The 25831-nt window shown below is 44.3% G+C and overlaps 1 protein-coding gene across 1 annotated transcript in view; it reads left to right on the top strand.

Annotated features, from left to right (window-relative positions):
- The window catches only part of LOC121856613 (acetylcholine receptor subunit alpha-L1-like), a 64054-nt gene extending 38635 nt beyond the window's left edge, over nucleotides 1-25419 (top strand). The window contains exons 2-8 of the mRNA XM_042352257.1: nucleotides 2386-2495; nucleotides 16889-17069; nucleotides 18170-18326; nucleotides 22171-22514; nucleotides 23181-23340; nucleotides 23551-23849; nucleotides 24567-25419. Of these exons, the coding sequence (XP_042208191.1) occupies nucleotides 2386-2495; nucleotides 16889-17069; nucleotides 18170-18326; nucleotides 22171-22514; nucleotides 23181-23340; nucleotides 23551-23849; nucleotides 24567-24761 (1446 nt within the window). The 3' untranslated portion in view covers nucleotides 24762-25419. The remainder of the gene's footprint in view (nucleotides 1-2385; nucleotides 2496-16888; nucleotides 17070-18169; nucleotides 18327-22170; nucleotides 22515-23180; nucleotides 23341-23550; nucleotides 23850-24566) is intronic.
- The last annotated feature ends 412 nt before the right edge of the window (nucleotides 25420-25831 follow it).

The raw sequence follows: 25831 nt of genomic DNA, 5'->3' as shown, positions 1-25831 counted from the left end.
CCACCAAGGGTCAGGTATATCGCAGGCACCACCAGGGGTCAGGTATATCAGCAGGCACCACCAGGGTCAGGTATATCAACAGGCACCACCAGGGTCAGGTATATCAGCAGGCACCACCAGGGTCAGGTATATCAGCAGGCACCACCAGGGTCAGGTATATCAGCAGGCACCACCAGGTCAGGTATATCAGCAGGCACCACCAGGGTCAGGTATATCAGCAGGCACCACCAGGGTCAGGTATAAGCAGGCACCACCAGGGTCAGGTATATCAGCAGGCACCACCAGGGTCAGGTATATCAGCAGGCACCACCAGGGGTCAGGTATATCAGCAGGCACCACCAGGGTCAGGTATATCAGCAGGCACCACCAGGGGTCAGGTATATCAGCAGGCACCACCAGGGTCAGGTATATCAGCAGGCACCACCAGGGGTCAGGTATATCATCAAGCACCACCAGGGTCAGGTATATCAGCAGGCACCACCAGGGTCAGGTATATCAGCAGGCACCACCAGGGTCAGGTATATCAGCAGGCACCACCAGGGTCAGGTATATCAGAGGCACCACCAGGGTCAGGTATATCAGCAGGCACCACCAGGGGTCAGGTATATCAGCAGGCACCACCAGGGGTCAGGTATATCAGCAGGCACCACCAGGGTCAGGTATATCAGCAGGCACCACCAGGGGTCAGGTATATCAGCAGGCACCACCAGGGTCAGGTATCAGCAGGCACCACCAGGGGTCAGGTATATCAGCAGGCACCACCAGGGTCAGGTATATCAGCAGGCACCACCAGGGGTCAGGTATATCATAAGCACCACAGGGTCAGGTATATCAGCAGGACACAGCGGATATCAGCAGGCACCACCAGGGGTCAGGTATCAGCAGGCACCACAGGGTCAGGTATATCAGCAGGCACCACCAGGGGTCAGGTATATCAACAGGCACCACCAGGGTCAGTATCAGCAGGCACACCAGGGTCAGTATATCAACAGGCACCACAGGGTCAGGTATATCAGCAGGCACCACCAGGGTCAGGTATATCAACAGGCACCACCAGGGGTCAGGTATATCAACAGGCACCACCAGGGGTCAGGTATATCAACAGGCACCACCAGGGGTCAGGTATATCAGCAGGCACCACCAGGGGTCAGGTATATCAGCAGGCACCACCAAACACTCTTACCCTCAGGATCCAATATTGTCGTGACTACTGACCCTTGAAGAATAGACTCAAGGGGCCGACAAGACTTCCTTCCCAGCCAATAAAACCAGAAGTGGATTACTCGACTCCTTCTCCATCTCCTCCTCTTCCTTCTCCTTCTCCTTCTCCTTCTCCTTCTCCTCCTCCTCCTCCCCGTTCGTTGCATGGCCTCAACGTTCCCCCTCCTGCGGTTTAGACAATCAGACCCTATCCTAAGAATCAACATGGAAAGCTTATTCGATCAGATACTTTGCGTATTTTCTGTATTACATAATATAGATTTTGTTACGTTCATGAGAGCTTTATGTATCAAAAATTTCAAAAAGGGATTATCAAGTTACATACTGTATTTCTTTCTGTAATTCATCTATGTATCGAGTTTGTTTCATCTGGGAGTTTGTTGTACAATGGTAATTTTCATCTTTGCTACATATACAACTTCTCCTTTTATCCATCTGTTCTCTCGTAGATTGACCGTGAGAAAAACCTCAAGACTATAACAGGAAGAGAGACACGAGTCAAGGATAAAGCTAAGAGAATGGGATAAAAAAATGTAATTCCTTCACCATACATAATACAACAGGTTCTCGCCCGTCCATATTTTAAGGTGACCAAAAATTCTCTTCAAAACTCGGGAATTTTACTGTCCATTACCTAAATTAGGACATCGATGTTATTTATCTTTCCTTTAAATACCTAAAATGACAAATTAGTTAAGCTAGTTTCCCTTGAATACCTAAAACGGTAAGTGGGTTATTCTACTGACCCTTAGTACCTTACGTACCTAAAGTGACAGAATACTTAAGCCTCTCTTCTTTAAATACCAAAAAATGCTAATTAGTTTATTCTTCAGCCAATATGAATTAAATTGTCAGGGAGAGATTATTTCTGCTCCTGTCTTACTTGGTGAGTCACTAACACTTACCTGATGAGTCACTAACACCTGGCGAGTCACTAACACCTGGCGAGTCACTAACACTTACCTGAAGAGTCACTAACACCTGGCGAGTCACTAACACCTGGCGAGTCACTAACACCTGGCGAGTCACTAACACCTGGCGAGTCACTAACACCTGGCGAGTCACTAACACCTGGCGAGTCACTAACACCTGGCGAGTCACTAACACCTGGCGAGTCACTAACACCTGGCGAGTTACTAACACGTTATGTCTTGCCCCCTGCAGCAGTGGAGTGACCACAAGTTCCAGTGGGACCCAGAGGAGTACGGCGGCGTGATGGAGCTCTACGTCCCCTCCGAGATCATCTGGCTGCCTGATATTGTCCTCTATAACAAGTAAGTGTGTCACGATAACAAGTGTCACGATAACAAGTGTCACGATAACAAGTATCACGATAACAAGTAAGTGTCAGGATAACAAGTGTCAGGATAACAGGTGTCACGATAACAAGTGTCACGATAACAAGTGTCACGATAACAAGTATCACGATAACAAGTAAGTGTCAGGATAACAAGTGTCAGGATAACAGGTGTCACGATAACAAGTGTCACGATAACAGGTGCCGGATAACAAGGTCGGCCGATAACAAGTGTCACGATAACAAGGCGTCACGATAACAAGCGGCGTCACGATAAACAAGGCAAGGTCAGGATAACAGGTGTCACGATAACAAGTGTCACGATAACAAGTGTCACGATAACAAGTAAGGTCACGATAACAAGTGTCACGATACCAAGTGTCACACAAGTGTCGATACCGCGGCGTCATTGATAACAAGTGTCACGATAACAAGTGTCACGATAACAAGTAAGTGTCACGATAACAAGTGTCACGATAACAAGTGTCACGATAACAAGTGTCACGATAACAAGTGTCACGATAACAAGTGTCACGATAACAAGTGTCACGATAACAAGTGTCACGATAACAAGTGTCACGATAACAAGTGTCAAGATAACAGGTGTCACGATAACAAGTGTCACGATAACAAGTGTCACGATAACAAATATGTTGATAGGAAGTGATGAACCGTATGTCTGTCTGCTACTGAATCTGTCTGCTGTTGAGCCTGTCTGCTACTGATTCTGTCTGCTGCTGAATCTGTCTACTGTTGAATCTGCCTGCTGTTGAATCTGTCTGCTGTTGAATCTGTCTGCTGTTGAATCTGTCTGCTGTTGAGGCTGTCTGCTGCTGAATCTGTCTGCTGTTGAGTCTGTGTGCTGCTGAATCTATCTGATGTTGAATATGTCTGCTGTTGAATCCGTTTGCTGCTTAATCTGTCTGCTGTTGAGTCTGTCTGCTGCTGCTGAATTTTCATGCTATTAAGTCTGTCTGCTGCTAACTCTAAATCTGTCTGCTCCCGAATCTTTATGTTGCTGAATCTGTCTGCTATCGAGTCTGTCTACTACTGAGTCTGCTTACTGTCCATACTGCCTGCTATCCACACTGTCTGCTGTTCACGCTGTCTGCTGGAGACAGTGGGAGCTGTGAGTTATAACCCATAAGAACAGGTAAAGAGTAATTTGTAAGAGGGAGTTGAAGATGAACGATAGTCTGGCTTCATTTATCTTAATTAATTAGGCACAGCATCTTACCTGATTATACCTGGCTACGAGAGTTAATTAGCTGTACAGGTGTTTTTTATTATTATTATTATTATTATTATTATTATTATTTTTATTATTATTATTATTATTATTATTATTATTATTATTATTATTATTATTATTATATATATATATATATATTTTTTTTTTTTTATAAAATTATTATTATTATTGTTGTTCTTGTTATTATTATTGTTATTATTGTCATTATTGTTAGTATTGTTATTATTATTATTGTTTTTATTATTATTATTGTTTTTATTATTATTATTATTATTATTATTATTATTATTATTATTATTGTTATTGTTATTGTTGTTGTTGTTGTTGTTGTTGTTGTTAAAATAAAGCAAAGACCAATAGCTTTAAAGTAAGGATTAAAAAATGACGAGGAATCCAGAGAGTTTAATAAAGTCTTTACTGTGAATGATTACCGCCTTACATACACAAGGCTCTCAGTGTGATGGATGGGTGGAGTGACGGGTGATAAGACCTTAGCATCTTCCTTCCACCTCTTCATCCATCAATGTCTCCTTATCCCTCATTTACTCGCGTCTTCTGTCTCCTTCTTCCCCTCAGTCTATCTTTATCTTTCCCCTTCCTTTAGTGGCGTCTTAATGCTCCTTCTTTCCCTCAGTCTCCTTCCTTCTCTCGGTCTTCCTTGCCTCACCCCCGCCTCCCCTCCAAGAAGCAAATGTACCATGAATAATTAGATTTTCCATATGAAAACTGGCTTGAAAAGGAGGAAAAATATCATGGAATTTTTAACTAAGATGATGAGAATTGAAGTCTGATGAAGTCTGGCAATGGTTTGGCTATTCACACGCAAATTGACACCAAAGGAAAGAGTGTAAGAGACGGGGAAGTGATAACAGAGAATAAATGGCACACTTGCGATGAGGAGGAGGAGGAGAAAGGGGAAGGGGGATGATTAGGAGAAGAGGGGAGGAGAAGAGAGGAGGGGGGAGGGAAGATGAGAAGGAGGAAGAGGACGGGAAGGAGGCAGATATAAAGGAGGAAGAGAAAGCGGAGGAAGAACGGGAAGAAGGAGGGAGCGAGGAAGAGGAGGTGGAAGATAAGGAGGAGGATGAGAAGACGCCACTTAATAATTCAATTTTCGCCTTTTATGAACGGGTTATCTTCTGTTTACGTTCGAACAGCTGATGTGACGGACTCCGGTGTTTGTAAACAATGAGGTCATTTTTGGCACCTGGCTGAGTCAGTCCGGTAAGATAATGTCACTCATATATTGTCGAAGAAAGAAAAAAGATTAATATGGTAAAATTGGTGGAATTAAATGGTCAGAGAGAGAGAGAAAGAGAGAGAGAGAGAGAGAGAGAGAGAGAGAGAGAGAGAGAGAGATTATGCGTAGGAAATACCGTCCAAAAATCAACACAGTGATACAAGTGAGTCATTAGAATGCTATAGTGTTGAATTTTAGATAACGTCGGAGTTAATAAATCAACACAGGAGGAGAAATCGTGACACAGGTACAGGCGACAGGTGTATCGAGCAATACATACCTGGAGAATATTAAGTTATCCCTCAACAACACTCGCGGCAACACTATTTCGTTGTTCCATCCTGTGACAGTGAGTGTGAGAGCCTTTGTTGCTGTCTCTCTTCCTCCTTTGGTTACTACGTGGTATTTGTTTTTTTACTTAGACATTTGGTTTTTAAGTACAGTGCTGTAGTTTGGTCTCTCTCTCTCTCTCTCTCTCTCTCTCTAGCGACTCCTCCCCGGCGCCCCATACACCCAAGCGACACACCAGAACAGCGAGCCATTCTTCTCTGACACCAACACGACAGGTTTTTGTACAGGCCAACTGTTGCTGCATCCTGTTGTGGCGAGGTGTGTGTGTGTGTGTATCACACACAGGGTGGTGAAACGCGTCTAGAGTGGCAGCATATGTTAGTGTTAAGGTGCAAGCACTGCTTGCTCCCTCTCACTTTCAGCTGCCGCAAATGGCTAGCCCTCGTGGCGAACAGGGAAGCAACTTGCATAAGTTTTCCCCTGCAAGTACACAGTCTCCTCACCATCAAGACTCCTGCTGTGCCTCCTCGTGGCAACACACGGTAACTGGGTGCCTCTTGGGACCAGACTAGATCAGCAGGGGATCTCGGAGTAGCAGTGGGCTCCAGAGGGACGGTGCAAAGGCCCACTGGCATGTGGACACGTCCTGGCACTTGCCAACCACTGCCCCACTGCCTTGCGGATTAACCTTGGTTGGTATAAAGCTATGGGAGTAAACCCCAAACGAAAAATCTGCTGTGGAGCCCCGCATCAGGCAGACATGCTTACAGAGCTCCAACAGGACCCCAACGGTGGTATAGGAGGAAGAGGTGACCACCGTGGAAACCCAACGACTACACCGGCGGACGAAGGCAATACCTGATGGACAGGCTGCTAAGGCGAAACCCAACAAACTGGGCTATCGGCAGTCCATTGCGACTCTCCCTCTCCCCAGTCGTTGCAGCACCTGCACCACTGGATCAGGAAAGAGGAGACCCAAGGTGTGTGGTTGCAGCCTCCGCTCCTGCCTCACCACATAAATCAACTCACGCACAGCCATCATCCAGTTCATCATACCTCTCAGATAAGATGGTCGTTTATGCACTGGGATCTAGGCAGCAGTGCAATCCTGTCCTGTCTGTGCGACTGAGCAGCCCTTTCTGGGAGCCACTCTGCTCACCCCACATGGGGAGGGAGCTAGAGAAGGTGCCCTAAACATAGCCTGCCTAAAAACCCAACCTGACTGGGCAACCGCACCCTGTAAGGTCATCCTTATGCGGTCGAAAACACAACCAAAATCACAGATCCAAACAAAAACAAACCATACAACCTCTTATGGTCGCTGCATGGAATGTCAGGACCCTGCTAGATACTGACACAAATGAGCTTCCTGAACGAAGAACTGCCCTTGTGGCAAAAGGGTTGGCTAGGTATAACATCGACATAGCAGCCATCAGTGAGTCCCGGCTCCCAAATGAGGGCCAACTCACAGAACGGGGGTCTGGCTACACCTTCTTCTGGAAGGGTAAGCCTGCTGCGGAGAGAAATCACATTTATGGAATTGGCTTTGCCATCCGCCAACGCATCCTACACAGGCTAACTGAAATGCCTATTGGGATCAACGAGTGCCTCATGACGCTTCGAGTCCCATTGAATCACTCACGTCATGCCTTCTTCATCAGTGGATACGCTCCAACACTGGATGCAGAGGATGACATCAAGGAGACCTTTTACGCCGACCTCGACAGAGTGCTAACATCTATCCCCAGAGAAGACAAGGTTGTGCTCCTTGGTGACTTCTATGCCAGAGTTGGCAGAGATGCTAACATTTGGCAGGGAACCATAAGGAGAAATGGACTAGGCAAGTGTAATCCCAACGGCCTACTCCTCCTCAGCAAGTGTGCTGCACACAACCTCACTGTCACCAATACCCTGTTTAGGCAGGCCGACAAGTTCAAGGGTTCGTGACAACACCCAAGACCCAAACACTGGCATCTCATTGACTACATCATTGTCAGAGAAAGAGTTCGCCGAGACGTCCCCATCACCCGTGCCATGCGTGGCTCAGTCCACTGTGACACTGATCATCGACTTGTCAGATCCAAGCTCTCACTTCACGTTGCCCCAAAACGGCAAAGGCAGCAAGCATTCAGAAGAGGTTTTAATACTAAGCGTCTGGAGGCTCCAGCGGTAGCACATGCTTTCAGAGAGCAGCTCGAACATGGGCTGATAAACAACCCAACAGCAAACAACGTGAATCCCAATGCCGAATGGGATACTCTTAATACTGTTATGACAGACCTGCAGAGAGACCGGCAATCAAAGTACTCATCGATGATAAACGTGCTGCTTTTACTGGCTGGTAGAACAACCTGATACCTTCCGGAAGAAGAAAGCGGCAGTCCAGCAGGAACTTCGCAATCTAAAGAATGACTGGCTTAAAAATAAAGCATGTGAAGCACAAAAACTTGCAGATCAGCACAAGATGCGCGATTTTTTTCATTTCTACTAAAACATTTTATGGGCCAGTCACTCGGGGTACAGCCCCACTCCACTCATCTGACGGTAACCTCATAATTAAAGACGATGAAGGCCTCCTTCAGCGCTGGAAAGAGCACTAACCTTCTATTGCTCAACCGAAACACCGATGTGGATGTCCTGACTACTCAGCAGGTCCCTCAGCATCCAGAGCTGACCCACCTCAGCTATCCTCCATCCCTGGATGAGGTAGCTACTGCCATCAAACAGATGAAAAATAACAAAGCCTCAGGGCCTGATGGAATCCCAGCCGAGGTGTATAAAGCAGGAGGACCTTTGCTTACCAGCCGTCTCCACTCTCTCCTGGAGAATATATGGGAAAAGGAGAAAATCCCCCAAGCTCTTAAAGACGTCTCCATCGTCAATATTTATAAGAACAAGGGAGACCGATCGGACTGTGGCAACTACCTCGGGATCTCGCTGCTCTCCGTAGCTGGCAAGATTATCGCCCGAGTCCTAAACAGATTTCTTCCTGAGGCGGAAAACTTCCTCCCAGAATCTCAATGTGGTTTTAGACCATCACGTGGCACCACTGGCATGATCTTTGCTGCCCACCAGATACAGGAAAAGTGCAAAGAACAGCGTCTCGACCTGTACATGACTTTCATCAACCTAACCAAGGCCTTCAACTCGGTCAACATGGAAGCCCTCTGGTGGACCCTCAGCCGTTTTGGCTGCCCACCAAAATTCATCAACATGTGAGGCAACTCCACGATGGCATGAACGGCAGTGTCCTGCACAACGCCACCCAGTCTGAGTTCTTCCCCATCCAAACAGGGGTTAAACAAGGGTGTGTACTGGCATCAACTCTCTTTTCCATCTTCTTGGCTGCCTTCCTTACTCGCGCCAGTGCCAATTTAGCCAGCGGGGTGAACATCGAGTACCGGGTGAAGGGAGGTCTTTTCAACATAAGACGACTCCAGGCAAGAACAAAGGTGTCGGCAGCTTCCATTACTGAACTTCAGTATTCAGGCGACCTCACCCTTGTTGCTCACAGTGAACACGACCTACAGGAGATCCTGAACACCTATGCAGACGCGTATGCACACATCGGCCTTGACGTGAATGTACGTAAGACACACATTCTCTTTCAACCTGCCCCTGATTCAGACACACCTTCACTATCCATCCACCTTAACGGTACTACCCTCTCTAATGTTGCCCACTTTCGATATCTCAGCTGCCACCTGTCCACCACCGCAGACATCGATGAAGAGATTCAGCATCGGATCAGATGTGCATCTCAAGCCTTTGGCATACTCCGAAATCGTGTCTTTAGCTGTTGGGAGCTGAAATTATCTACAATGCTCACATATATCGAGCAGTAGTCTTCCCCACCCTGCTATATGGCAGGGAAACATGTATCACATACAGGAGACACCTCAAGGCACTTGAAAACTTAAACCAACGTAGTCTACGTTCCTTTCTCCGAGTTCGCTGGCAAGACAAGAGAACAAATGCCAGTATTCTTGCTGACACCAACTGTAGGAGCATCGAGGCTACGATTATCCATGAATAATTATGTTGGACTGGCCATGTTACCCGCATGGACGAGAGTAGACTGCCAAAGCAACTGCTTTACAGTCACCTAACAAATAGTAAACATAACGCCGGCGGGCAATTGAAAAGGTTTTAAGATAGTGCCAAATCGACCCCCTCACCTGGGAGTGGATTACTCCACATCGTAACGCTTGGAGGAGCACCGCACGAGAAGGTGTCAATGCTTTCGAGTTAGCCGACTTCAAACCGAGGCAGACAAGTGTCAACGCCGGAAAGACGCTGCCACTGCCCCTTCCGCAGTAGAAGGAGCCCTCCACATGTGCAACGAATGTGAAAGACTAAAGTCGGGACCTGGGTAATATGTAATAACTGACCTTAAACCTTGAGAAAACCCACTACACGGCCTTTCACAGAAGGAAAAACTTACCCCCAGACCTGGGCCCCCCTGTACCTTGGTAATATAGTCCTCAAACGCGAACAAAATACTAAATTCCTCGGAGTTATTGTTGATGAGAAACTTAACTGGAGAAACCACATACAAGCCATTCACAGTAAAATCAATAAGCAGTGCGGTATCATGTATCACACTCGACAGTCACTCACTCTCACAGCAATGAAAGAAATCTATCATGATCTTGTTTACCAACACCTGATACACTGTCACACACTATGGGGGGGCCTCTGGCTCTCCAAAAACACAATCTCTGGTTACTGCACAAAAGAGAGTTGTACGGACAATGACCTACTTGAAAAAAACAGATCACACAAACGAAAAATTTGCTATATTGAAATTTTTAAAATTCGAAGATATTAACACCTACTGCTGTGCCCTCTTTGTTTACAAATCTATCAATCACTTGCTTGACAGTAATTATTTCCAGTTCCGGAATAATCAGAGATACAACTTAAGGCACCCAGAGCTACTAAGACCACCCCCCATGCGCTCCTCTCAGTCCCAGACCTCCATAAAATATCACGGTGTGAAGGTATGGAACAACTTACCCCCACCCATCCGAGCAAAGACAACGCTCCCTTCCTTTAAATCATCTCTTAAAAAATATCTATTGTCTAAGTATTAATATTTCTTATAACACTTACTATATTTACAGTACCTGCTTTTATTGTACCATCAAAACCGTTTTATCGGAAATTATCATGTAAATAAATAAGTAATTACCATTGCAATAAACATCATTGCCAACTAGACATAATCCTGACAGTTCTGTCCTCTTGTTCAACCTTATTACTGTACAACCCAGGTTGTACTGCTCCCCCATTATACTTATGTTTTCAATTCCACTGTAATTTATTTATATATATATATATATATATATATATATATATATATATATATATATATATATATATATATATATATATATATATATATATATATATATATATATATATATATATATATATATTTATGTATATATATATATCTTATATATATGTGTGTGTGTGTGTGTATATATGTATATGTATGTATAAATAAATAAATAAATACAATAAATAAATAAAAAATAAAAATAATAAATAATAAAATAAATAAATATTGAAGTGATAACTGTGGTAACATTATGAGATGTACTTATTACTACCATGCTATTGTACTATTCCAGATGATACTAAATGTTACATAATACCTCCTTGAGATAAATGTATAGTATATATCAGGTGCCTCAAAGAGAGCTCAGGTTCTCAACTGGCTCAGCCATGTTAATATTGTTATTATTATCCACTCTGTATCTGTGTTTTTCTGGCTAAATAAACTGTTTCAATTCAATTCAATTCAATTCAACGACGCTGCCGGTCTCGTATCGGGCTCTACAGTATAGTCACCTCAAACCTCACTAACCAAGGTGACAGCCCTAATAACTCATATCATTGTATCATGGCTGGATGATCGTCATACGCGATTCCGAGTGACAGCAAATTAGTATGTATGTACAGTATGTATGTATGTATGTATGTATGTATGTATGTATGTATGTATGTATGTATGTACTGTACAGTATGCATGCATGTATTCTCCTTGATAATCATAATTCGTTTGTAGTCAGTCCAGCTGTAATCGTGTTAATACGGAGATAATTGGCCAAACTGTGTGAGCGGAGGCGTAAATTACATCGAATGGAAGGAGGGTGGTGAGATGGGTGGGGGGGGTGCCTGTGTGGGTATAGGTGAACGGAGGAGATATAATTATTGACGTGTTGACTCAGGTGTGTGTGGCTGGATCTGTTTCATCTGTTTTCTTATTATTATTATTATTATTATTATTATTATTATTATTATTATTATTATTATTATTATTATTATTTTATTATTATTTTATTATTATTATTATTATTATTATTATTATTATTATTATTATTATTATTATTATTATTATTATTATTATTATTATTATTATTATTATTATTATTATTATTATTATTATTATTATTATTATTATTATTATTATTATTATTATTATTATTATTATTATTATTATTATTATTATTATTGTTATTGTTATTGTTATTGTTATTGTTATTGTTATTGTTATTATTATTATTATTGTTATTATTATTATTTGACTGTGAGTGTTTATGTCTCTGTGTTTTTTATTGATACCTGGAGTAAGCAAAGGCGCAGGTATATCAACAACAGCAAAAGATAAATTTCTGAATCATTAAAAACCTTTCCTGAATGTACACTTATAAACAAAGACTTAAAGCTAACGGTGCTTAATAACCCAGGCTGTCCAAACGCCAAACTAAACTTAAACAACAACAATCTAAAACAATAAGCAACAACCAGAGTGAAACTGAAGAAGAAAGAAAACGGAAACTCGAGGATGGGTGAGAGGAGAAACTAGCTTATATCCTCACCTCACTTTATGACCAGCACACCCAGCAGTATATTTGTTTTATATAGTTATTACCTACCGTTATTGTTATGGTTTGGTTAGGTTAGGTTAGGTTAGGTTTGGTTAGGTTAGGTTAGGTTAGGTTAGGGAGAGAATCATTTTCTATGTGATTAAAGTTATTGGCCAAATTACCTCAACGCTTTTGGCAGAGTCCACCTAATTCGAGGCTCATTTAAACAGGAGAAATTGGAATAGTAACTTATATTCACTCTGATTTTACTTAGATCAACTTGGTTTTATTTTTCCTATGCTAAATATGTATTGAAAAAAATATTCACCCACGATAAAGCAGCCACATACGTCACTCCTAAACCATCAGGCAGACTCAGCAACAGAATCTAACTCAGACTAACATACAGAAAGACATGCGTGAGTTATTGTCTACGTGTGCGTGTATGATCGGTCATGAGAGTAAACAAAAGACTCACGCCCTCTCTCGGTCGTTATCCAGTTGACCGAGAGACTGTGGTAAGCGCTGAGAATTATAACGTGAATAGGAACTAAATTGTCTGTTTTCTGTCAATAGTAAGCCGATTTGTACTGGTGATTGTGATATATAATGAATTGTTCGTTGATTGTGGGTGATGTGTTTAGTCTTAATACTCTTTGATATTCTACAATCCTTTTGAACGCTCCATCATGCTCCACAATGTTCTGCAATGCTCGATAATGCCCTACAAGGCGCTACAAAGTTATACGCCGTTCCATAATGCTCATCAGCGCTCTAAAATGATCTACAATGTTCCACAATGCTCAATAGTACTCTAAAATGATCCGCAGTGCTCTACAATGCTCCTGCCGTAACCTAACTCAAACGTACCTTTACCTAACCTAACCTAACCTAACCTAACCTAACCTAACCTAACCTAACCTAACCTCACCAAACTTAACCTTACTTAACTTAAACCTCACCAAACTTAAACCTCACCAAACTTAAACCTCACCAAACTTAAACCTCACCAAACTTAAACCTCACCAAACTTAAACCTCACCAAACTTAAACCTCACCAAACTTAAACCTCACCAAACTTAAACCTCACCAAACTTAAACCTCACCAAACTTAAACCTCACCAAACTTAAACCTCACCAAACTTAAACCTCACCAAACTTAAACCTCACCAAACTTAAACCTCACCAAACTTAAACCTCACCACTATAAGTTTAGCTAAATATTTCTTAACCTTTCCTTCAGCGGCTTCACACGTTCAACCATCAACTGCAAAGATTGATGATGGAGATTTGCCATTCATTTTACATACGTGATTGATCAGTTCTTTCATGATGGCCTGAGTCAATAACTTCTCTATCAATCTTCCAGTTGAATATTTACCAAGGAATCAAAAAATGCGGTTAGGTTAGGTTAGGTTAGGTTAGGTTAGGTTAGGTGAGGTTAGGTTAGGTTTTTTTTAAATGTTTTTTTTTCTTATAATAGATGAACCTAATGTATATGATCTTTTTCAAATATAAATATTCATTGAGTTTTATATAAATTTTTCTAGTCGAATTTCTTATCACATTAAATATATATTAAATGGTGATATTGTATAGTTAAGAAATAATAGGCGTAAACAGATAAACATGATGGATAAAGTTTTCAAATTATTAAAAAGTATCTATATAAAGTTTGAAAAATTACATAGAAACTCCATCAAGAAAGTAAATAAAGACAAATAAGAGTTGGTGACTGGTGGTGTTAAGCGGCGGAGGGGCTGATAAAACACTGGAAACACGTCTCTCTCTCCCTTACCAAGGTAGGCGGACCATAAGCTCACTAAATGTTGCATAATATTAATGATCATGTTGTAGTTATGTAGGAGAGAAAATGTAGAATGAATGTTGAATAGGAGGGAAATTATATATTGTATGATATATGCCCTTTATGACTCTGTAAGTATATACATAAATATATACAGGCGAGCGTTTGATTCAGAATGTATTTATACACATGAATAAAACAAACAAATTGCTTATAGATAGACCAACATGGAAACGTCCACATGAATATCCATAACGTTCACAAAGAATACATATAAATAAAGTCTAAAAACATGTCTGTATGAACGTTTATTTTTGTTCACTCACAGGCTGAAGTGAGCAACAAAATTCACAGCTGCGCCAAAAATTCCTGGTATGATATGTGAGAAATTTCATTACTGTGTTCAAACCAGACTGTCATGTTCTACCATTTTGTTTGTGACAGCAGGGCCCTGTGTTGTATATGACAGCAGGGCCCCGTGTTGTATAAGACAGCAGGGCCCCATGTTGTATAAGACAGCAGGGCCCTGTGTTGTATATGACAGCAGGGCCCCGTGTTGTATATGACAGCAGGGCCCTGTGTTGTATATGACAGCAGGGCCCCGTGTTGTATAAGATAGCAGGGCCCCGTGTTGTATAAGATAGCAGGGCCCTGTGTTGTATATGACAGCAGGGCCCTGTGTTGTATATGACAGCAGGGCCCCCGTGTTGTATATGACAGCAGGGCCCCCGTGTTGTATATGACAGCAGGGCCCTGTGTTGTATAAGACAGCAGGGCCCTGTGTTGTATAAGACCCGTGTTGTAGCAGGACAGCAGGGCCCTGTGTTGTATAAGACAGCAGGGCCCTGTGTTGTATATGACAGCAGGGCCCCGTGTTGTATAAGACAGCAGGGCCCTGTGTTGTATATGACAGCAGGGCCCCGTGTTGTATAAGACAGCAGGGCCCTGTGTTGTATATGACAGCAGGGCCCTGTGTTGTATATGACAGCAGGGCCCCGTGTTGTATATGACAGCAGGGCCCTGTGTTGTATAAGACAGCAAGGCCCCGTGTTGTATAAGACAGCAGGGCCCTGTGTTGTATATGACAGCAGGGCCCCGTGTTGTATAAGACAGCAGGGCCCCGTGTTGTATATGACAGCAGGGCCCCGTGTTGTATAAGACAGCAGGGCCCCGTGTTGTATATGACAGCAGGGCCCCGTGTTGTATATGACAGCAGGGCCCCGTGTTGTATAAGACAGCAGGGCCCTGTGTAACACCCATTCTTAACACTGATATAAAAAAAATTATCGATGGAAAGTAAATATTTTAGTGTAGGTCAAAAATAACCTTTTAAGTTTTAATATCCGCTGAAAAACCTCCAGTCATTCTCGGTGAGTCAGAATCAGTAGTTTATAGAGTTAAACCATAATAACTGTTTACCAAGAGTCTTCAAGAGTCTATAGAGCTTAAAATCGTCAGAGTCTTAGATATCCACACAGAGTAAACAAAAAACTTAGAGCTGAACTTACTTATTGTTTACATAGTGTCGTGTTAGGTAATTTATCCATGACACAAAGCCATTAAACCACTTATAGAGACGAGATGGCGTTCGTGAATTATTATTATTATCATTATATGTTTAGGCAGTCATAAAAAGCCTAATGTTTATATTCTCAGTTACGTAAGTCATCGTCTCGAGTGTTTTGGTTCTTAAGTGACGTGTGAGTGTTTATTTGGCTTCCCTGAGTGTGTTTTGTTCTTATGATGGAGACGTGTTTATATCATTGCCCCGAGTGTCTTTTGTTTTGTTTATGATGTAGTAGTAGTTGTAGTAGTAGTAGTAGTAGCAGTAGTAGTTGTAGTAGTTGTAGTAGCAATATTAGTAGTAGCAGTAGTATAAAGAGGAGGACAAAAACTGAATAAAGAAGAAGAAAAATTAATAAGAAAAGAAGAAAATCAGGACCTGTGAAATTGTGACGAAAAACTTTGGTGTGGATGGCACGGGAATTTTGGCGTGACGTTGCACAAACTTTATTTTCAATATCAATTTGCACCTCCACTGCCACTACGCAACTTTCTGATGCTCAACTTTTACCGCAATATCTCGCGACTTCTCATGTGTGGAGGTGAGGGGAAGGGTGAGAGGAAGGGGGGTGAGGGGGTGAGAGGGAGGGAAGGTGAGGGAAGGGTGAAAGGGAAGGGAGGGGAGGGGAGATCGGAATTTTTGGAGGGTTTAACCAACTTCATTTATTTTCCAGGGTCTCTCTCTCTCTCTCTCTCTCTCTCTCTCTCTCTCTCTCTCTCTCTCTCTCTCTGGGGGTAATTTATATAATTTTCCGGGGTCATAATTTTACTTAAGATTTTAGTCCTTTACTGAGTTCCTATATTACTTTAGTGCAATAACGATCATACTCAATTATACATTATTCTACCCACTGGACTATACTCATTGGCCACCATTATCCCATATATCTAAACCATTTATCAAAATATTAACCAGAACGCATCACTAACATCAATTAAAAGTGTTTATGTGGAAAGAATATTTATATAGGGATGAAGAACTAAAAAAATCTAATCAAATTCACGTGTCAGTATGTTTATCAGGGGCTGTTGTAAGCTGGTCATGACAGACTGTGTTAATACTGTTGTTAACACCTACAGCACGGCCCCCCTGTGTGTGTGTGTGGGCGCTCTGAGTTAATTACTGGTATAGAGTGGAGGGCATAAATGCTTTCCTTTCTCCTCTATTATATATACATAAACAGTTTGTATCTCAAGCTTTAATATATATCAATCTTATATACATTACCAGTTTAATATATCAGTTACTTGTTTTATATATCCACAAACATCTAATTTTCCCTGTTTCTCTTTCTTTCATTCCCCTTCCACCTCGCTCGTGTGTGATTCCCGACGACAGCGCTGACGGGGAGTACATCATCACTACCATGACCAAGGCCGTCCTCCACCACAATGGGATCGTCACTTGGTCTCCTCCGGCCATCTTCAAGTCCTCCTGTGTGATAGACGTCCGGTACTTCCCCTTCGACCAGCAAGACTGTTTCATGAAGTTTGGTTCTTGGACTTACGATGGGTACCAGGTGGGTCTCTCTTCCTCCTCCTCCTCCTCCTCCTCCTCTTCCTCCTCCTCCTTCTCTTCCTCCTCCACTTCCTCTTCCTCCTCCTTCTTCCCCCAGCTTCCCCCTTACGTCAGGTGTACAGATATCCTTTTGTTATTCCAAGTGCAATAACATCAGGTGTGTGTCAGGTAATATATCCTATCGTTATCCTTCGGCCAAGAATAGGTGTCCTCAGAGGAATTTATTGCTGTAGCTATAAACTGTATGCAGGTGTCAGGTGGTGGATATTTTGCTGTGAACTGTGGGGGAGAAATTCCATGTTGGTTGTCTTATGCCATTGAGGGGAGGGGGTGAGATGGGGTCAATTACCTGGGAATAAAGGTGTTTTCGTCTCCTGTTGCACCTGAAGGAGGAAAATGATAGTGATGATGTTGAGGTGTTGAGATGATGGTGAGGTGATGGTGAGGTGGTAAGATGATGGTGAAGTGGTGAGGTGGTGAGATGATGGCGAGGTGGTGACGTGATGGTGTGGTGGTGACGTGATGGTGAGGTGTTGAGATGATGGTGAGGTGATGGTGAGGTGGTAAGATGATGGTGAAGTGGTGAGGTGGTGAGATGATGGCGAGGTGGTGACGTGATGGTGTGGTGGTGACGTGATGGTGAGGTGTTGAGATGATGGTGAGGTGATGGTGAGGTGGTGACATGATGATGGTGAGGGGTTCAGATGATGGTGAGATGTTAAGATGGTAAAGAGATGAGAGGTTCGCCATTTGATGAATTGTATGAGCCAGATATTGAGGTAATTAATAACACGTACAGGTGTTACATAATTAAAACAGGTCATATTTAAATAACATTACAGATGTTTTATAAATAGATAAACACAAACACACACTCACACACACACACACACACACACACACACACACACACACACACACACACACACACACACACACACACACACATACATACACACACCCACACACACTCTCTCTCTCACACACACACATGCATCCAATGAAAGTCTCCATTAACATACCTAACCTGAACTTCCCTCAAGCTGTATAAATCACTACACCCTTGACCAACGCCTCTCCTTCCCTCCCTCCCTCCTACAGATCGACCTGAAGCACTTAGACCAGAAGGACGGGACGGACAGGGTCGACGTGGGCATCGACCTCCGGGAGTATTACCCTTCTGTCGAGTGGGACATTATGGGGGTGCCAGCCGAGAGAAACGAGAAGTATTACCCCTGCTGCATAGAGCCCTACCCAGGTGAGTGTGTGTGTGTGTGTGTCTGTGTCTGTGTCTGTGTGTGTGTGAGTGAGTGAGTGTGTGTGTGTGTGTGTGTGTGTGTGTGTGTGTGTGTGTGTGTGTGTGTGTGTGTGTGTGTGTGTGTGTGTGTGTGTGTGTGTGTGTGTGTGTGTGTGTGTGAGTGTGTGTGTGTGTGTGAGGTACTCCCCTATCCTTCAGTTATTGTATATATCTCTACCCTGATGAATTATGTCGGAATAGAGGGAATAGGGAAGAGAAAGGGAATAGGGAAGAGAAAGGGAGAAATAGAAAGAAGGATTAAACACAGTGGGAGAGAGAGAGAGGAAGAGAAGGGTCGATTATCATCATTCTTAGTAACATCATCATCATCATCATCTTATTCATCATCTTCAACCTCATCCCTTTCCTCCATCCTTTATTCCTCCTCCTACTGCTCATCCTCTTCATCCTTCCCTTATCCCTCTTCCTCTTCCTTCTACCCCCTAGTCCCCATCCTACTCCTCCCTCCACTACCTTTCCAAATACTCTCCCTTCCCTTATCCTTCCTCCTACTCCTCCTACCCTATCCCTCCTTCTACTCCTCTTCCCCTATTCCTCCACCAGTTCCCTCTCCCTCCTACTCTTCCTTCTCCTCCATCCCTCCACATCATCATCATCCTAAAAGAAGCACAGGATGATGAGGTACTGGCCACCACCATCCTCCCAGCTCACATGATAGTGGACCATGATGCACCAACACGCTCCTCCTACCTCACACTTTGATGCTGCCTCCTGAATATTCAGTTGAGTCTCTCCAGGGGTCGTCTGGTTCAGTAGAGTTTCTCCGAGGATCGTCTGGTTCAGTAGAGTCACTCCAGGGGTCGTCTGGTTCAGTATAGTCACTCCAGGGGTCGTCTGGTTCAGTAGAGTCTCTCCAGGGTCGTCTGGTTCAGCTCTCCAGGGGTCGTCTGGTTCAGTCCTCCAGTCGTCTGGTTCAGTAGAGTCTCTCCAGGGGTCGTCTGGTTCAGTAGAGTCACTCCAGGGGTCGTCTGGTTCAGTAGACTCACCCAGGGTCGTCTGGTCCTCCAGGGGTCGTCTGGTTCAGTAGTCACTCCAGGGGTCGTCTGGTTCAGTAGAGTCACTCCAGGAGGTCGTCTGGTTCGGTAGAGTCTCTCCAGGGTCGTCTGGTTCAGTAGATTCTCTCCAGGGTCGTCTGGTTCAGTAGAGTCACTCCAGGAGGTCGTCTGGTTCGGTAGAGTCTCTCAGGGGTCGTCTGGTTCAGTATAGTCCTCAGGGGTCGTCTGGTTCAGGAGTCTCTCCAGGGGTCGTCTGGTTCAGTAGAGAGTTTCTCCAGGATCGTCTGGTTCAGTAGAGTCCTCCAGGGGTCGTCTGGTTCAGTATCCTCCAGGGGGTCGTCTGGTTCAGTATAGTCACTCAGGGGTCGTCTGGTTCAGTAGAGTCTCTCAGGGGTCGTCTGGTTCAGTAGAGTCACTCCAGGGGTCGTCTGGTTCAGTAGAGTCACTCCAGGGGTCGTCTGGTTCGGTCTCTCCAGGGGTCGTCTGTCAGTAGTCACCCAGGGGTCGTCTGGTTCAGTAGAGTCACTCCAGGAGGTCGTCTGGTTCGGTAGAGTCTCTCAGGGGTCGTCTGGTTCAGTAGATTCTCTCTAGGGGTCGTCTGGTTCAGTAGAGTCACTCCAGGAGGTCGTCTGGTTCAGTCTCCAGGGTCGTCTGGTTCAGTAGAGTCACTCCAGGGGTCGTCTGGTTCAGTATAGTCACCCAGGGGTCGTCTGGTTCTGTTGAGTCTCTCAGGGGTCGTCTGGTTCAGTAGAATCTCTCCAGGGGTTGTCTGGTTCAGTAGAGTCTCTCCAGGGTTGTCTTGTTCAGTAAAGTCACTCCAGGGGTCGTCTGGTTCTGTTGAGTCTCTCCAGGGGTCGTCTGGTTCTAGAGTCCTCCAGGGGTCGTCTGGTTCAGTAGAGTCCTCCAAGGGTCGTTTGGTTCAGAGTCCCCAGGGTCGTCTGGTTCAGTAGAGTCACTCCAAGGGGTCGTCTGGTTCAGTAGAGTCACTCCAGGAGGTCGTCTGGTTCAGTAGAGTCCCTCCAGGGGTCGTCTGGTTCAGTAGAGTCACTCCAGGGGTCGTCTGGTTCAGTAGAGTCACTCCAGGGGTCGTCTGGTTAATGGTTGTGTCACCCATCTATAACCCTTAACCATTGTCTTCCCTTTGTAATCTCCCTTAACCAGTAATCACCCTGAGCCAGTAATCACCCTAAACCAGTAATCACCCCGAACCAGTAATTACCCCTTAACCACTGTCTACCCATCACCTCAATCTTCATCCCCCATTATTTCTCCCATTGTTGTCATCCTTAACCAATGGAAGTGTCGCTATATCACCCCATTATTTTTAGCCCACGTCCTACTCCTCTGTCATCCCATATCTCTCCTATTAAGTACAAGGAGGCGGGGATGGAGTATTGATGTGGCCCTTATCTGAAAAATATGGTTCCGGATTGTCCCGAATGATTTATGGTACTGTATACGGTGCTGTCTTGTACGGGGTGGGGTGGAGGTGGGGGAGGTGGGGGGAGATGGGGGGGATGTGTTAACTAGGATGAATATGGATGGGGGAGGGTGTAGGGGGGTGTAGGGTGTAGGGAGAGGTGTAGGGGGTTATTATATTTGCCAGTGTGTGTGTGTGTGTGTGTTTGTTTTCTTCTCTTACTTTAATTCTTCTTCCTCCTCTCTTCTTACTACCTCTTTCCCTCTCTTCTTCTCTCCTCCTCTCCCTACCTTCTTTCCTCTCTCTTCCTCTTCCTCTCCTCCTCCCCTCCTCTCTTCTTCCCTCTCTTCTTTTCTCTCCTCCCTCTCCTCCTCTTTCCCTCTCTTCTTCTTCCTCCTCTCTTCCTACCTTCTTTCCCTCTCTTCTTCTTCCTCCTCTCCTCCTCTTTCCCTCTCTTCTTCTCCTCCTCCTCTCTTCCTACCTTCTTTCCCTCTCTTCTTCTTCCTCCTCTCTTCCTACCTTCTTTCCCTCTCTTCTTCTTCCTCCTCTCCTCCTCTTTCCCTCTCTTCTTCTTCCTCTTCTCCTACCCTTCTTCTCGTCTTTACTTTATCCGCACTGCGCTAAAACTTCTTGGCCCATAACGAAGACATATTGTGTGACGGGAGTTAACCCAGGCCTCCCACTCTCCCTCCCTCTTTCCTTTCCCTTCTCTCCATCCTATACCAGTCCTCTCCTCTCCCAGTCCCTCCTCTTCCATTCGCTCCTCTCCTTGTCTTCTCCTCCACTCCCTCCTCTTCCACGCGCTCCTCTCCCTGTCCCACCTCTTCCATTCGCTTCTCTCACTGTCCCTTCTCTCCTATGTGTCCTCTTCCAGTCCCTCCCTCCATCTTCTCCTCTATTCTCTCAGTACCTTCACTCCCATTCGTTCCTCTCCTAGTCTCCCCTCTTCCAGTTCTCCTCTCTCATTTCCTCCTCCTCCAATTCCTCCTCTTCTATTCGCTTCTCTTCCAATCCCTACATTCTCAGTAGTGTCCTGTCCTGACCTTTAAGTCGAGGATGTCTCCCCCTAATGAGGTGTCTGTCTGTCTGTCTGTCTGTCTGTCTGTCTGTCTGTTCATTAAGGTGAATTAATATTAAACTTATAAATATACAGTCTGTTGCCCCAGTAATGTAATATCTTCAGGTGTTCTCTTTACCTTACCAATAAACTTCACTCTTCACCTGAGTTTCCTAATTAGAAACACATACAGATACCTTTAATTAATATATAAAGGTAACCTACCATCGATGTGTTTACCTGAACTTCATTAAGGTAAACACTAAAGGTAAAGGTAAACTTCTTTTTTTGTTTCTTTCTCTCTTCTCTTAGATATCTACTTCAACATCACGTTACGAAGGAAGACGCTCTTCTACACCGTCAACCTTATCATCCCCTGCGTGAGTTTAGAGTACCTGTCGGTGTTGGTGTTCTACCTGCCGGCGTACTCTGGTGAAAAGGTGGCTCTGTGCATCAGTATTCTCCTCTCTCAGACTATGTTCTTCCTCCTCATCTCGGAGATTATGCCCTCCACTTCCTTGGCTATGCCGCTGCTAGGCAAGTACCTCCTCTTCACCATGCTGCTCGTCGGCCTCAGCGTCATCGTCACCATCATCGTCCTCAACATACACTACCGCAAGCCTTCCACGCATCGCCTCGCTCCCTGGGTTAGAAAGGTAGGTCAGTTGAGTGTCTGTCGGTGTGAGAGAGCGAGAAAGAATTTTGCCACGGAGAATAGCTATTTTATTGTGCACCCTTATGTTCGTCCTGTGAGCGGTAGTGGAAAAAGGATAACAGAGTAGAGGTCACAAAGGGGGATTGGAAGAGACAGAGAGACGGAGACCTTTATTCTCTCATTATCTCCTTCTTCTATCCTCCCTCCTTCTCTTTCCATGTCTTCCATTCTTTAATCCTTTCTTCTTTTTGCCTTTCTGTATCCTCCATTACTTCTCTCTCTATTATTCTCCCCCTCTCTCCGTCTCTTACATTCTCCATCCATCATCAAACATTCTCCTCTGTGTCTCCTTCTATTCCCTTTATTGCATCTCTCCCTTTAGTTATTATCATTCCTTCCTTCTCACTTCCCTCTCACCGATACCTCACTCTTCCCCCTTCCGTTACGTCACTTTTCTTCACTTGTCTCTTCCATTTTCTTCGTTTTATTCTTCTTTCTTCTTATTTCTTCTTCTCAGAGTATTACATCATTCTTTTATTTAATCAGTTTTTACATTGATTTCCTTAACCTTCATTTTATTTCTTCCCTCGCAATCATTTTATCAATAATAATAATAATAATAATAATAATAACGATGATGATGGTACATTAATAACACCACCTGCAGCTCTTCATCGACACACTACCGCCGCTGTTACTCATGCGGGTACCTAAGAAGGACGAGACGATTGCGGAGGCGCAGGAACTCCCGGGCAGGAGGCCTCGAGAGAACGGCAGTGGGGCCAATCTCAACGACTGGTTCAGGGAGCGACAACAGCAGTTCCCAGGTGGGTTGTGTGTGGTGGTGGTTGTGTTAGTTGGTGGTTGGTGGTAGTTTGTGGTTGTGGTTGGATGTGGTTGTGTTCTTAAACATTAAATCCTTAGACATGAAGGAATAGATGACCAACAAAATTGACACAAAATGAGAGAGAAATGACTAAGCGTTGCCCGGGAAAAACAGCTCACCATGTCTCTCTCCCTCTTTTTTTCCCATCCAGGATCTTCCTTCAACGGCCTACGTCCCCCAGGTGGTGGGGGCTGTCCTGGGGGCCTGAGAGCTGCGGGGCTGTGCGGGCTGGGGTCTGGTGTCCCTAGCGGAGACATTGACGAAGATGGTCTGCCCAGCGCGCCAGGGATGTCTGGGGGAGGGGTGTTCGAGGCACCGTACGGAGACCTGCCGGAGTGCTTCCACATCTCCCCGGAGTCCCAGGCGCATTACCCTTACGAGATCAAGCGGGCCATCTACAACGTCAAGTTCATCCACTATCACCAGATGCAGCAGGACAAGTTCGATGAGGTGAGTGAGTGGGTGGATGAGGCGAAGGGAGGAGTCATCCAAGTGGAGTTATTATTATCACCCAGAAAGCCAGGCGGGGCGAGGATTATAAAACAACGATGAGGCTAAACTTGACAAACATCATTCTACAAGTCAACAGAGTCAATGTACAATCCTTCCCCTGTCATGATGTATTAAAATATATGAAAAGCGTAAATCTAGAGTGAGATGGAGATACAGAGAGAGAGACACACACACATAGGGAGAGAGAAAGATAGAGAGCTAAATATAGATCATAGTAGAAGTATTCCACTCCTTCTGATGGGCCATGTCGTCCCTCTCATCCCGGACACCACTTGAGGGAGTACAAGCGTAATTAAGCCTTCAAGATAATCACTTTTATTACTTTTCTCACTTTTACCACTTCCGTCTTTTATTTTCTCCCTAATGTGTGCCGTGAGAGGCACTTGGAGGAGGCAGGGGAGCCATCTGCGTGTGGCACTGTGCTTCATAACTCTGTGTAAGGGCAGGGAGTCTTCATAAGGTAATGTTGACTGATTCTTACCATCTAGGCGAGAGGTTTTTTTTTAAGGAGGGAATGTCTCTCTCTCTCTCTCTCTCTCTCTCTCTCTCTCTCTCTCTCTCTCTCTCTCTCTCTCTCTCTCTCTCTCTCTCTCTCTCTCTCTCTTATCTTCTACTACTCCCTTCCTAAAAGCAATCACTGTATTTCTGCCACAGGAGGACGATGACTGGGCGTTCGTGGCGATGGTGCTGGACCGTCTTCTGCTGTGGGTGTTCGGCCTCACGTCTGTCCTGGGAACTATTGTCATCCTCTTCGAGTCTCCCTTCCTCTACGACTCCACCTCCCCTATAGACATGGTCCATAGCGAGGTGGCACGCCTCCAGTTCCAGCAACAAGACATTGATTTCTAAACATAATAAAAATAGGTGAAATACAAGGAACAAAACTACGAGCAACAGATGAGTGTACAGGCGCGTGAAGCGTTGACTTTGTTTTTCCTATACTGTCGTGTGCTGCTTGGAGTGAGTCAGTGAAAACACGACAACTAGTGACGCTATACTACGTGTGTGCGTGTGTGTGTGTGCGTGTGTGTCTGTGTGTGCTTGTATCATGCTGTGTTTTACGGTACACTCGTATCCACGCAGGTGTTTATACCCAGAATAATCGCTCAATTAACAGGTGTGTCTAGGTGAGAGAGGGACGCGCTGCTGGGGACAATAAACAAAGGAGCAGCTCTCGTGGACACCTGAGCTCACAGCAGCGTCATGGACACCTTGTTTATGTAGGTTTTGTATTTTTAGATCATCTGTTACTGTAGCCAAGAACAACTTTGTTCCATGTGTGTGTGTGTGCACGTGTGTATTATATATACAAATATATATTAAGCTAAACAAAATGTAAAAATATACAGATTATGTCGAAATTCACAAAATTATACCTGACTGAATCAGAAAAATACACTTGCATAATAATGAGGACTGCATGTAGGAAGATGCCGCCATCTATACCTCCCTGGGTCCTGGTGTGTGTGTGTGTGAGATAGGAAGTCAGGACCAATAGGTTGGATGGAGCGAGGGAGGGAGGGAGGGAGGGATGGATGGAGGGGGGGGGAAGGAGACAATCACACATTATCTCACAAACAGTTGCGTCAGTACCGTACTATAAGCGACCAGCTCACACCCCAAGCTCACGGCCAACAGTATACTCACCCTGACAACACGTAAAACAAAGGGTTTAATCACCTATCCTAACACTGAATACAATCATATTAATACCTGTATATACATTGCATCCTGTTAGTTTGTTCTTTAATAAAATATAAAATACTTGTTTGTACTAAAAGGGATTCGTTTAGGTATATGGCTTTTTATGGTAATGGAAATAGAGTATTTTAAAATTTATCGTCTCCATTTGTCCTCAGTTCATTAAAACCATTTGTAAAATATATAGTTAATGGAGATGACCTTTTAAACTTATAACC

The sequence above is a fragment of the Homarus americanus genome, unplaced genomic scaffold (genome assembly GCF_018991925.1).
Source record: "Homarus americanus isolate GMGI-L3 unplaced genomic scaffold, GMGI_Hamer_2.0 scaffold1024, whole genome shotgun sequence".
NCBI lineage: Eukaryota > Metazoa > Arthropoda > Malacostraca > Decapoda > Nephropidae > Homarus > Homarus americanus.
The sequence above is the reverse complement of the archived record's forward strand: the minus strand, read 5'-3'. Positions and strand labels throughout refer to the sequence as shown.